Raw genomic sequence first — 13,718 nt, 5'->3', positions numbered from 1 at the left:
AGCGTAAAGCAAAGAGAGGTGGCAAAGGCATATGGTGAGTTGTATGACAGGTTAGACACTAAGGAAGGAGAAAAGGACTTGTACCGATTGGCTAGACAGAGGGACCGAGCTGCGAAGGATGTACAGCAAGTTAGGGTGATCAAGAATAGAGATGGAAATGTGCTGACAAGCGAGGAGAGTGTGTTGAGAAGGTGGAAGGAGTACTTTGAGGGGCTGATGAATGAAGAAAATGAGAGAGAGAGAGAGAGAGAGAGAGAGAGAGAGAGAGAGAGAGAGAGAGAGAGAGAGAGAGAGAGAGAGAGAGGTTTGATGATGTGGGGATAGTGAATCAGGAAGTGCAGTGGATTAGCAAGGAGGAAGTGAGGGCCGCTATGAAGAGGATGAAGAGTGGAAAGGCAGTTGGTCCTGGAGACATACTTGTGGAGGCATGGAGATGTTTAGGAGAGATGGCAGTGGAGTTTTAACTAGATTGTTTAACACAATCTTGGAAAGTGAGAGGATGACTGAGGAGTGGAGAAGAAGCATACTGGTACCGATTTTCCAGAACAAGGCGATGTGCAGAACTGTAGCAACTACAGATGTATAAAGTTGATCAGCCACGGCATGAAGATTTGGGAAAGAGTAATAGAAGCTAGGTTAAGAGAAGAGGTGATGATTAGCGAGCAGCAGTATGGTTTGATGCCATGAAAGAGCACCACCACAGATGTGATTTTTGCTTTGAGAATGTTGACTGAGAAGTATAGAGAAGGCCAGAAAGAGTTGCATTGTGTCTTTGTGGATTTAGAGAAAGCTTATGACAGGGTGCTGAGAAAGGAGGTGTGGTATTGTATGAGGAAGTTGGGAGTTGCAGAGAAGTATGTAGGAGTGGTGCAGGATATGTATGAGGGAAGTGTGACAGTTGTGAGATGTGCGGTTGGAATGACAGATGGGTTCAAGGTGGAGATGGGACTGCATCAAGGATCGGCTCTGAGCCCTTTCTTGTTTGCAATGGTGATGGACAGGTTGACGGACGAGATCAGGCAGGAGTCTCCGTGGACTATGATGTTTGCAGATGACGTTGTGATATGTAGTGAGAGTAGGGTGCAGGTTGAGGAGAGCCTGGACAGGTGGAGGTATGCACCGGAGAGAAGAGGAATGAAAGTCAGTAGGAGCAAGATGGAATACCTATGCGTGAATGAGAGGGAGCACAGTGGAATGGTGAGGATGCAAGGAGTGGAGGTGACAAAGGCATATGAGTTTAAATACTTGGGGTCAACTGTCCAAAGTAACGGGGAGTGCAGAAGAGAGGTGAAGAGGAGAGTGCAGGCAGGGTGGAGTGGGTGGAGAAGAGTGTCAGGAGTGATTTGCGACAGAAGGGTACCCGCAAGAGTTAAAGGGAAGGTGTACAAGATGGTTGTGAGACCAGCTATGTTATATGATTTGGAGACAGATGCACTGATGAAAAGACAGGAGGTGGAGCTGGAGGTGGCAGTGTTGAAGATGCTAAGATTTGCATTGGGAGTGACGAAGAAGGACAGGATTAGGAACGATAATATTAGAGGGACAGCTCAGGTTGGACAGTTTGGAGACAAAGCAAGAGAGGCAAGATTGAGAAGGTTTAGACATGTGTGGAGGAGAGATGCTGGGTATATTGGGAGAAGGATGCCGAATATGGAGCTGCGAGGGAAGAATAAAAGAGGAATGCCAAAGAGGAGGTTTATGGATGTGGTGAGGGAGGACATGCAGGTGGCTGGTGTGACAGAGGAAGATGCAGAGGACAGGAAGAAATGGAAACGGATGATCCGCTGTGGCTACCCCTAACGGGAGCAGCCAAAAGTAATAGTAAACAGGGCCAATTAACAGCTGATGATTGCTTATGGAATGAAACAGGCTTGTACTCTCTCATAAAGAATTTACTTGACTCAGTGGATTTTATACACACACACACACACACACATATATATATATATATATATATATATATATATATATATATATATATATATATATATATTCAAAATTTTATTGCATACTCAGGGTCCATAACAGACAAAGACAAATAGGTAAAAGATGTGGAGGATTCAAAGCCTCTTTAAAGTGGATTTCAGAGCATTGTGTGGTTAATGGCAAAGTCAAAACACAAAGTAATTCTCTTCAAAGTATTTACTGAAAATTCCCCAACATTGTACAATTACAAACTGGTACCAGTTGGAAGGCCTGTCTAACAGAGATGCTTTCTCTGAGCACAGTTTAAGTACTCCCCAAACATCTGGAACATTTCAATGGTCCCATGGGACTTTAAATCATATGTACGTATGTGCACGTGTGTGCATGTGAATATACTTATATGTACGTGTGCATGTATGTACGTGTGCAAGTGCATGCATGTGCATGAGTGTGCATGTAATACTGGTTAAAACTGGTTAAAAGAAAGAGCAGGAGAGAAAGAGAGGAGAGAAGATTAGAACTTATATATGTATCATACAATACATTAAATGAAGAAAACCAGAACTGTTCAAGTACTCACACAAAGCAGCAGAAAAATTACAGAACTTCACAAACACTGCAGAAAACAGTATATACTGTACCACAGTGCAGGCATTTCCAGCAGTTGCAGGAAGCTCTTCACAAACTTTGTAAAGTCCGTATATATTGCACTATAGAACAGTTAAAACAGAGCGGCTGTTAGGGTTTGTGGAAGACCCCAAGCACACGACACCAGACATAGATGGGGTTAGCCGAAAACTGGCGTACTTTATTCCTTACGCGTACAAATAGTCAAACATCGGAAGGCAATGAGCGACAAGGAAAAAACGGAAAGTCCAAGGGGGGAAAAAACTCGCGGGTAATCCAAACGGGGACACGGCAGCATACTTCCACGGGGAAACTTTGCAAGGGAAAAACATGAACCAAGGGCTGGGATGAGTTCGTAGAGAAAAGGACCGTGAGAGGAGAGCAGCCACAACACGAACTGGCAACGGGCACGTGGGAGGCCACCAAACTTAAGCCCAGCCCTGATGACTAAGTCCGGCCCTGACGAGCCGATTGGCTGCTGGCGCGGGGTGGGCGGGCCACGGCGCGGGGTGAGCGAGCCATAACAGTACCCCCCCCTTCACGGGAGCCACGAGGCGACTTGCCCGGTTTGTCGGGATGGGAATGATGGAACTCAGTGAGCAGCCCAGGGTCCAGGATGAGCTGGCGGGAGACCCAGCTACGTTGTTCCGGACCGTAGCCCTCCCAGTCCACCAAATACTGGAACCCCCGTCCTCAGCGCCGGACGTCCAGCAGCTGGCGGACCTTCCACTGGGGGTGCCCATCCACGATCTCAGGGGGAGGCGGAGCCGGGGCCGGAGGCATCAGAAGACTGTGGGAGACAGGCTTAACCCGAGACACATGAAACACGGGATGGGTCTTCAAGGAAGCCGGAAGCTTAAGACTCACCGCCGCGGGGCTGAGAACCTTCCTGATCTCAAAGGGCCCGACAAACCGGGGGTTCAGCTTCTTCACGGTGGACTGAAGCGGGAGATCCTTCGAGGACAGCCACACCCTTTGGCCTGGTTGGTACGTAGGTGCTGGAGACCAGCGTCGGTTGGCTCCCCGACTGGCGCGCTCAGCTGCCCGGAGCAGAGCAGCTCTGGTCACCTCCCAGACGCGACGACACCGGTTCAGATGGGCCTGCACGGAGGGAACCGCCACTTCCGACTCCTGCGCAGCAAAGAGAGGCGGCTGGTAGCCCAGGGACACCTCAAAAGGTGAGAGGCCGGTGGCAGAGCTGACCAGGGAGTTGATGGCATACTCGATCCAGGGGAGGAACCGGCTCCAGGAGCTGGGCTTCTTGGCAGCCACGCACCGGAGGGCAGACTCCACGCTCTGGTTCATCCTCTCTGTCTGTCCGTTAGTCTGTGGGTGATAGCCAGAGGAGAGACTAACAGATGCACCCAACCCCTTACAAAAGGCCCGCCATACCTGGGAGACGAACTGGGGCCCTCGGTCCGAGACGACGTCCAGGGGAAGGCCGTGGAGACGGAACACGTGGCTCGTCAGGAGGTCCGCCATCTCAGAAGCCGATGGGAGTCTGGGGAGGGCCACCAGGTGCACTCCCTTACTGAAGCGGTCCACCACTGTCAGGATCACAGTGTTACCCTGGGAGGGAGGCAGTCCGGAGACAAACTCCAACGCCACATGGGACCAGGGCCGGCTTGGAGTTGGGAGGGGCTGCAGCAGACCCGCGGGTGCCTGGTGAGAGGCCTTGGTGCGAGCACAGACGGGGCAGGCCCCTACGACGTCCCTGACGTTGTTCCTCATGGTGGGCCACCAGAAACGCCGAGCCACCCGGGTGGCAAGCAAACTGACTGGCATGGCCCCACTGGAGAACCCGGGGCCGGACTGCGTCCGGGATGAATAGGCGGCGTGGAGGGACGTGGCTCGGGGCGGGGTGGGAGCGCAACGCCTGCCTGACCACGGTCTCGATGCCCCAGGTAACCACGCCAACCACCCTGGCCTCAGGAAGGATGGGAGTCGGCTCCTCTGTAGCTGGCTCCCTCCTCGGGTGTTGTCGGGACAGGGAGTCTGCCTTCGTGTTGCGGGACCCTGGTTGCCCGGATGAACGTCAAGTTCTTATGATCCGTCCAGATGGTGAACGGCTGTTCCGCCGTTCACCATCTGGCCGTTCCCTCCAGCCAATGGCGCCACTCCTCCAGAGCAGCCACCACTGCCAGCAGCTCCCGGTTCCCGACATCGTAGTTCTCCTCGGCAGGGAGGAACCGGCGAGAGAAGAAGGTGCATGGGCGGACCTTCTGATCAGACGCTAACCGCTGGGAGAGGACAGCCCCCAACCCGGTGTCCGAAGTGTCCACCTCTACGATGAACTGCCTCCTGGGGTCGGGGTGGAGCAGGACCGGGGCGCTGGTGAACCTCTCCTTGAGGGACTGGAATGCAGACCGGGCAGCCGGGGACCAGATGAACGGCTGGGAGGGGGAGGTCAGCCTGGTGAGAGGTTCTGCCACGCAGCTTTAGTTCCGGATGAACCTCTGATAGAAGTTCGCAAACCCGAGGAAGCTCTGTAATTCCTTCCGTGATGTGGGATCGGCCCAGTCCACCACAGCCTGGATCTTGCGGGGGTCGGCCCGGGTCTGTCCCCTCTCAACGACGAAGCCCAGGTAGTCAACGGAAGGGGAATGGAACCGGCACTTCTCTGCCTTGACGAAGAGCCGGTTCCGGAGGAGACGTTCGAGTACCCGGCGGACATGCTGGACATGTTCCTCGAGGGTCCTGGAGAAGATGAGGATGTGATCGAGGTACACCACCACAAACTCGTCGAGCATGTCGCGGAGAATGTCATTCATGAGAGCCTGGAATACCGCCGGGGCGTTGGTGAGGCCAAACGGCATGACCAGGTACTCATATGACCCCGGGGCGTCTTAAAGGCTGTCTTCCACTCGTCCCCCTTCCGGATCCGGACCAGATGATAGGCACACCGGAGGTCCAGCTTAGTGAAGACTGTAGCCTGGGTGAGGGGCTCAAGGGTGGAACTCATGAGAGGAAGAGGGTACTTGTTTTTGACGGTTATCTCATTGAGTTGGCAATAGTCAATGCAGGGTCGGAGGCCCCTGTCCTTCTTCTTCACGAAAAAGAATCCATCTGCCACCTGGGAGGACGAGGGCTGAATGAGCCCCGCTGCCAAGGGCTCGGAGATGTACTCGTCCATCGCAGCTTTCTCGGGGATGGTCAGACTGTACAGACGACTGCTGGGAAGGGGTGCCCCAGAGTGGAGGTCGATAGCACAGTCATAATGCCGATGAGGAGGAAGAGATTGGGCCTGGGTCTTGCTGAAAACCTCACCTAACTCATGGTACTCAGGGGGAACAGAGGAGAGGTCGGGAGGCGGGGTACTAGGGGCACGTCGGGGGGATGGGGCGGGAGCAGCCTGGAGACATTGGGCATGACAGGAGGAGCTCCACTCCATGATGGTACCGGAGGTCCAGGCGATGTGTGGCTCATGCTGCACGAACCAGGGGCGCCCTAGGATCACAGGGACTAACGGGGACTGGATGATGTAGAACCGAAGTCTCTCCACATGGTTACCTGCTATGGTGAGAGAGACAGGGTGGGTGCGTTGGGTGACGCTGGCCAGGCAGCGCTCGTCCAGTGCGAAGGCCTCAATGGGCTTCTCCAGCGTCTCTAGCAGGATGTTAGCCTGGGCAGCAAACTCCGAGTCCAGGAAACACTCATCAGCCCCCGAGTTGAGGAATGCTCCCACCGTGAGCCGCTGGTCAGCCCAGGCCAGGGTAACGCTAACTAGATGGTTCTGTGGGGCAGGACGGCGGGAACAGGAAAGTCGGCTCACTAGGATCTCCCGGGGCCCCAGTGAGCCTAGTCTTTTGGCCGAGTGGGGCAGCCACTGATCAGATGTCCCTTCTGGTCACAATAGAGGCATTGACCCGCCTTGAACCGGGCCTCCCGTTCGGCCGGACTAAGGCGCGTGCGCCCCAGCTGCATAGGTTCCTCCCCCGTCATGGTCTGGGGCGCGGGGGGAGAAACGGCCACAGGGAAAGTGGGGCGAACAGGAGTAGGAATCCTGTTAGGAGTGCTGGACGACTGGGGAATGGACGGGGATCCACGCAGGGCTCGCTCGCGCTTCCTCTCCCGGAGGCGTCCGTCGATGCGGATGGCGAGCTTGATCAGGTCCTCGAGGAAGGTGGGCTCCTCCCGGGTGGCTAGCTGGTCCTTGACAGCCTCGCTGAGACCTCTCCGGAAGGTGACCCGAAGTGACCGGTCGTTCCAGCCGCTCTCAGCTGCGGCCAGCCTTAACTCCACCGAGTAGTCTGTGACACTGCCACTGCCCTGCTGGATACTGCTCAGCCGAGCACCAGGGTCTTGGCCACCGACTGGATGGTGGAGAACCTTCCGTAGTTCTGCCTCAAAGGCCTCGTAGGTGAGGCAGAAACTGGCCTTCATGGACCAGGAAGCAATGGCCCACTGAGCTGCTCGGCCTGTGAGCAGGTTGGTCACGTAAGCGACCCAGGCAGCATCAGACGTGAACATGCTGGGTTGGTGCAGGAAGACCAGCTCACACTGCATGATGAACGTGGCACAGGTCTCAAAGTCGCCATCAAACGGTCGTGGGCTGGAGAGGCAGGGCTCCCGGGGAACTGTGTTGAGCCCCACAGGGTTAACCGGGGCAGCGGGCCCAGGGGGCGGGTTACCCACGACTCCAGGGGCAGCCTGGCCCGGCGGCTGGACGGTGAGAGCCGCCGTGATGGTTTGCAACTGCCGCAGGATCTCTGCTTGTTGGCTCGCCAACGCCGCCTGCTGCCTCGTTAGGTTACCCACACAGGCCTGGAGGGGCGGGACCCGAGTCTGAAGATCTCTCACCGCGGCGGAGGACGCCTCTAGCTGCTGGGTGTGGGAGTTAGTCAGTTGGATCTGTTCCATGAGAGCCGCTCGAAGCGGGCTGGCCGGTACGCTCTCTGTGTCGGCTGGGGTCGTCATGGTCAGTTCGTACTGTTAGGGTTTGTGGAAGACCCCAAGCGCGCGACACCAGACAGAGATGGGGTTAGCCGAAAACTGGCGTACTTTATTCCTTACGCGTACAAATAGTCAAACATAGGAAGGCAATGAGCGACAAGACAAAAAAGGAAAGTCCAAGGGGGAAAAAAACTCGCGGGTAATCCAAACAGGAACACGGCAGGATACTTCCACGGGGAAACTTTGCAAGGGAAAAACATGGACCAAGGGCTGGGATGAGTTCGTAGAGAAAAGGACCGTGGGAGGAGAGTGGCCGCTACTGCGGGTGCGGGGAGGTTACAACACGAACTGACAACGGGCACGTGGGAGGCCACCAAACTTAAGCCCAGCCCTGATGACTAAGCCGGGCCCTGACGATCCGATTGGCTGCCGGCGCGGGGTGGGCGGGTCACGGCGCGGGGTGAGCGAGCCATAACAGCGGCGGCTATGCTTATAAAAATAATAGGGAAAAGAGAAAAATAAAGAGAATAAAACTAAAATAAGAACGCCGAAAAATATACTTGTATAAACTAAAATAAGAATGGTAAAATATAATTGTATGATATAATTAAAATAAAGACACTGATAAATGTCTCTGAATAATGAATAATGAACTGTAATATAACTGAAAAAGAGGAAAATTTCAAAATTGCAATAAAATATATAAACTGTATGATAGCAGCAACACCAAAAAAAAGTTTTTTAAAAAAAAAAAGCATAAAAAGAAAATAAAACAATGACAAAAGACCAATCTATGCTGATATGAAATCAGACAACAGGCAGAAATGCAGACGTATGCATAGGCCATCCCAAAATCTAAAAAACCAATTGTAGCACACACCAGTAAACTCTGCCCCTTGAATGACCCTGCAGTAGCTCAAAACCGTGGGCAGTTTGAAAGAAAAACTCAAGAGTGCAGATGCACAAAAACAGGGCTCAAAAACACACCTAAACTCCCAACTCAACAGGGCTGGTAAAATCCATCCATAATCCAAACCGCTTATCCTGCTCTCAGGGTGGCGGGGAGGATGCTGGAGCCTATCCCAGCAGTCACTGGGCAGAAGGTGGAGAGACACCCTGGACAGACCACCAGGCCATCACAGGGCCCTTTATCATCAATGATTTTATTGTTTGTAGTAATCTGGATTTTTTTTTTACGATTACTGAAACATGGCTGCCCCCAGGGGACACTGTTCACCTGATTGAGGCTAGAGCCCTTGATTTTGCATATTTTCATATTCCCAGGCCCTTCGGTAAAATAAATGAAGGGGAAAAAAAGGGGGAACCAAACACAGCACATGCATGAATTGGGCACAAACAAAGCAAGGTATTCACATTTAAATCAAACGTGTTAATGCAAGACAAATCAGCCGAGAAGACACAGCCTATAAACATAACCGCAGTGTAAAACGCAAAAATTACACGGTTACACGAGATTAACTACATAAACATGTATGATATTAAGGTAATTTTACTGTATCGATGTACAAAATATAATACGAATGATTATTATTCGCCAAAATGACAAAAATGGCATGAAAACGTGTTGATTCTAATTCGGGTCACTTTTGACCCACTTATGGAAGATTATGCCAGTATTTGATGTGTTGTTGCCCAGTGGTGGTGGTGTGGGCGGGGGGGTGTTTCAAGAGCTGCTGATGACAACAAAGGACTACATACTTGGATGGACTGGGTTGTTTAAACTTACCCTGATGCTTGCAAACGATAAAAACTAAAACATCCTGTACATCTGCAAAGGTTGATAAATTTCCTATTGTGAGGTTTCCTGTTACACATTTCCTGTAGCCACTCCCTGTCATGTAGATCCATTAAGAGCCGAACTCCATCCGTCAGAGCTCACAAACAACCATGTATCTGCTCGCTCTGATCCTTGGGAGTGTGCTTCTCCCCGAAGGCAAGTTTTTATTATTTAACTCATTATTTTTTCCTCTAACTAAGGACAGGCATCAGTTGGCTGTGGGATTTAAGACACTTTTCCTCCAGCATCCTCATTATTATAGTTAAACATATTTTTAGACCGCTGGAAAGCGTAGACCAAATAATACATTATTTTGATGAAAAAGTAGTCACAGAAAGATGAATCAGCTCATCCGGACGTAACTTTGTGCCCAGATGAGCTGATTCACCTTTCTGTGATTTCCATATCTGGATTTTTGAGATTAAAAGGTAGGCTTTGTAATAAAAATGTGCCTGCAACGCAGTGCACTGTGGTAGATGCGTAGAAAATTTTTTGTCACGGCAAGTTTAGTTTTTGTGTGTGTGTGTGAGCGAGAGAGAGATGATGTGCAACAAAGGACGCCTCCTGCAATCGAACTGGCGACAGTTGCAGCCATGTGGCATGTGCTGTAGCCGTTCAGCTACAGAAGCACTCCAGGCCAAGTTCAGTTCCACCTTGTCTACGTTTTTTTCCTCTTTTCTCAGCCTATACATTGAGATGTTTTGAGTGCATGCCTTCTGGAAATACAGGAAGCTGTAAACCCAAAGAACAAATCTGCACCAGTCCCGATATGTGCGGAGCATTGAGGATCACTCAGTACCAGGGTATGTAGTTCACAGTGCTACGTGATCATTTAATTGTCCAAGTTAAGCTCTTTTGCAATTATTTCATCGGCAGCATCTGACAGAAACGGCTATCTTGTGTCTATTTGCAGGGGAGTTTGAACTCCTAGATATCAGTAAGAAGTCTTGTTTCTCGCCTGATAAGTGTGAAAAGGGCTCAGTCAGCTACGGATGGGGCAGGGCTGTAATCAACTCAACATGTTGCTCCACTGACCGCTGCAACAATAACAATGCCCCAAGTAACTACCTTTACTTACCTTGTTTTGTATCAGAGAAATACAACAGCAAATACTACAAAATGGCATCAAAAATTATTTTCCCTGAAGATGGTTTAATACATCAGTTGAGTCTATCACTAAAACCAATATGTCTGATAGTGGTACATGTATATGCTAACGTTTATTTAATAACTGGCAACTTATCCAGAACTGTGTAACAAGTGGTTGCAGTTTTAAAATAATCTGAATGTTATCTGTCAGAGCCCGGTGTGCTTTCTGCTAATGGGAAAAAGTGCTACGTATACAATGACCAAAACATCACTGACATTCTTAGCTGTGTGGGGAATGAAGATTGCTGCGTCTCAGCAACAGGTAACAGGCCTATGGCATCAGACGGATGCCTCTCTGCTCTCCCAACATATTTCACATTCTTCAGCTTAGTGGAATGTTCAGTGATGAATAAAGACCTGGATAAACATTGAATAAAGACAGTAACTGTGTTCTGTATTCACAGTGATGACGGAAGGCAGAAAGATTTCTGTGAAGGGCTGTGCCTCCAGGTCCATGTGTTCTGGTAGTGGTTCAGCACAGATGACAGGAGTCCTAAGTGACATTCGCTGCTGCCAAGCTGACCTGTGCAACAGCGCAGGAGGCGTTGGTGTGAGCCTTCTGCTCCTGGTGGCACCAATGGTCTGTTTTACTCTGTTGTCTTGACTGAAGCACAATTGTCTCACTCACCCACCTCCTCCTCTTTCTTAAGGGTTTCAGCCAACATTGTTTTTGCTGTTGCTTTATCATAGCTTTGTGCTACTCAGTAAAATTAAACATTTCATAAAATTAGGTCCATTTTGATAAGATTGAAAGTACACTCACCAATGAAAAATGAGTAGAAAACTTTGGGCTTTCATGCTGCCCTCTCCTGGGGCCTCGTGTCTCAGTCGTTACTGTGAGCAAATTTGTTCTTACACACCCATGGATTTTTTAGCCCTCAAAGTTGTCTGACAGACAATAGCAAATCGTGATGGTTACTTGTAATTCCTTCCTCCTAACGTCTGTTGTCTACCTCTTGCAACGAGCAATCACCCAGGCCTGCAAAGACATCAGTGTTAGCCAATCGGTGTCTAAATTCAGGGGTTACCCCGGTTCTGCACTAGTCTCTGAGACAAACTTCAGGGCTAAAAAATCCCATGGGTGTGTAAGACCAAATTTGCCCATAGTAACTATTGATATATGAGGCCGCTGCTCTTTTGCAGCTTGCGTATTACTTTTCACACTGAGTAAAATCAAGATTTTCTTACAGCATTTGTAGCAATAGCCCCTTTAACTACTGGTATTCTGCATCTGAGTCTCAGATTGTGCTTTTCTAGTCTGAGGACTGAATTAGTTAAGTTCTCAGTTCTCCGTTTAAACAACTGGAATCGTTTACAGTCAAGATATCGCTTGTACAAGAGAATGTTGTTAGACCCCTCTGAAGTCTGATTTTTCCATACATGTGAAGGGAATACATGCATAGTCCTTTGGAACAAACGTTAACACTCCGTGTTGTTTAGAATTTTCCCGTGTTTCCAAAATATGAAATGCAAATGTTATGTCAAAGAACTTGAGATACAGATGACTCCAAATTGAAAAGATGGAGGTCTAGCTGCCTGGCAGAGTTTCCAAAATGGCGCCCAGTGAACTGGCTTCGTTGAAGCGGCTTGATGAGGAGGCTCCATCAGCATCAGTGTTTGTTTGTTTGTTTTTGTTTTTTTGTATTGTATGGAGACTCAATTTGCTCAGTAGCGCTACTAGTGGCCAAAAAACTCCGCTGCTCAATTTTAAAGTCAAGTAAAGTCAAGTCAATTTTACTTGTATAGCCCAAAATCACAAATTACAGATTTGCCCAAATAATGTTTATTGTATTTGGTAAAGACACGATGAAAGAAAGTAATCAATGTATATGATAAACAAAAGCAAATAAACTGATTTAATTTTTCATCAGTTGTTTCTTTGTATTCTTGGGATGCCAAGTGACATGAAATCTCAGTCTTATTTCGGACCTCTATAATTCCGCCTGGTGGAACGAAAGCATCGTCCCAGCTGAACCGATTCAACCTTCTTTGATTTGCTTACCTGGATTATTGAGCGTGCATCAAGACATTTTGACATTCTTATGGTTTCAATTATTGGCTATTTATGTCAGTTAAGGCATAAATAGGTGCGGTCTTAATTAGTACGGTTCCCTTGTATACTGTTTAAAACCTTGCAGATCAGCATCCTGACTGCCATGCTGTCTGGGATGCTTGTACTCAGCACATCTCCATCAACTGAATACAAGGGACAGCCACTACCTGTCATGGTCCCGAAGTTTCAAAGACATTCATGTCACACTGGTTTGCCAATTTCTTCAAAAATACCAACACAATTCATAAACAAAAAAACCCTAATGCATTGCTCTTACGAAGTTAAATTTGAAAAGTCTATAAACAATGAACTATTTTTCAAATATTCATCATTACCCACTCAGACATCTTACCCTTTGGCCTAGGCCTCGCAGTCTCAGGACTGCATCTCTGCATCTCTGGCGATGCAAGGTTGTGGGCACAATCTCAGGTGGGAGATGGAGGAAGTCTCCCAGGTACTGGATACCCTCATTGGTCAGGTACCAGTAAAAATGGCACCAGGCAAATTGCTCCTTGACATGCTCACAATTGCTTTCATCACATGAAGGTTGGACACATTCTTGTCGGTAAACTCGGGAAGCTTGGCCAGGTGGACGTCTTTCTCAGCAGCCATTACGCCTGCTTGTGACCATTGTCTAAGCACACTACTGTCCTTGTGCAGTAAAGGCGGCTAGTCAGGCCACAAGATGTTGTAACTGCCCTCACTGATCAAGGAGCATGCGGCTCCAGAGTCCACCTCCATTACATGTGTTTTGTTATTCAGGATCACAGTGGCTTGATATGGCTTTTTTATGTGAGCATACAGCTGCCTGGTGTACAGCTGGTGTAAATGTCCTATTCCTCTTCTTGTTGCCTAACAGAGTGTGTTTGTTGTTCGGCTTGAGGAACTGTGTCAGAAGAATCCGCTGATGCGACATCCCTGCTCTTTTTAAAACAAACACGAGAAATGTGCCCCCTTTTTTTGCAATAGCGGCATACAGCAGAGGTAAATTTGCAATGTTGTTGGTTGTGTGCCTCCACAACGAAAACATGGCTTTGCACCACCTTCTGCTACTGTTTGTTTCACTTTGAAAACGGTTTGACTTTGTGCAGTTTGATGAACTTCTGCTGGCTGTGGTGGTCCCAGCTGGTTTGGTTGTAGTATTCGCGCATTTAACGTGGCTGTTTCCCCTGCAAGGGATTTTTCTCCTCTGCTGCTTTGAATGCGAGTTCCTTTTTTCAGCCAGCAGGTGGCGCTGCAGCGCTTCATCTAGCACCCCACAGACAATTCTGT

General features: G+C 49.4%; 1 protein-coding gene across 1 annotated transcript; it reads left to right on the top strand.

Moving 5' to 3' along the window:
* The first annotated feature begins 9,322 nt into the window (after positions 1-9,322).
* On the top strand, positions 9,323-12,254 carry LOC130118117 (urokinase plasminogen activator surface receptor-like). The gene is made up of 5 exons (XM_056286473.1): positions 9,323-9,400; positions 9,928-10,047; positions 10,158-10,304; positions 10,545-10,655; positions 10,798-12,254. Exons 1-5 carry the CDS (start codon positions 9,355-9,357, stop codon positions 10,995-10,997), a joined length of 624 nt encoding a protein of 207 aa, XP_056142448.1. The 5' UTR covers positions 9,323-9,354; the 3' UTR covers positions 10,998-12,254.
* The last annotated feature ends 1,464 nt before the right edge of the window (positions 12,255-13,718 follow it).

The sequence above is a fragment of the Lampris incognitus genome, chromosome 9 (assembly GCF_029633865.1).
Source record: "Lampris incognitus isolate fLamInc1 chromosome 9, fLamInc1.hap2, whole genome shotgun sequence".
Classification (NCBI taxonomy): domain Eukaryota; kingdom Metazoa; phylum Chordata; class Actinopteri; order Lampriformes; family Lampridae; genus Lampris; species Lampris incognitus.
The sequence above is the reverse complement of the archived record's forward strand: the minus strand, read 5'-3'. Positions and strand labels throughout refer to the sequence as shown.

Coding starts and splice junctions, on each gene's coding strand:
- LOC130118117 (XM_056286473.1), top strand. CDS start 9,355: ATGTATCTGCTCGCTCTGATCCTTGGGAGTGTGCTTCTCCCCGAAG. Junction 9,401..9,927: donor GAGTGTGCTTCTCCCCGAAG/GCAAGTTTTTAT, acceptor CTCTTTTCTCAG/CCTATACATTGAGATGTTTT. Junction 10,305..10,544: donor CAACAATAACAATGCCCCAA/GTAACTACCTTT, acceptor GTTATCTGTCAG/AGCCCGGTGTGCTTTCTGCT.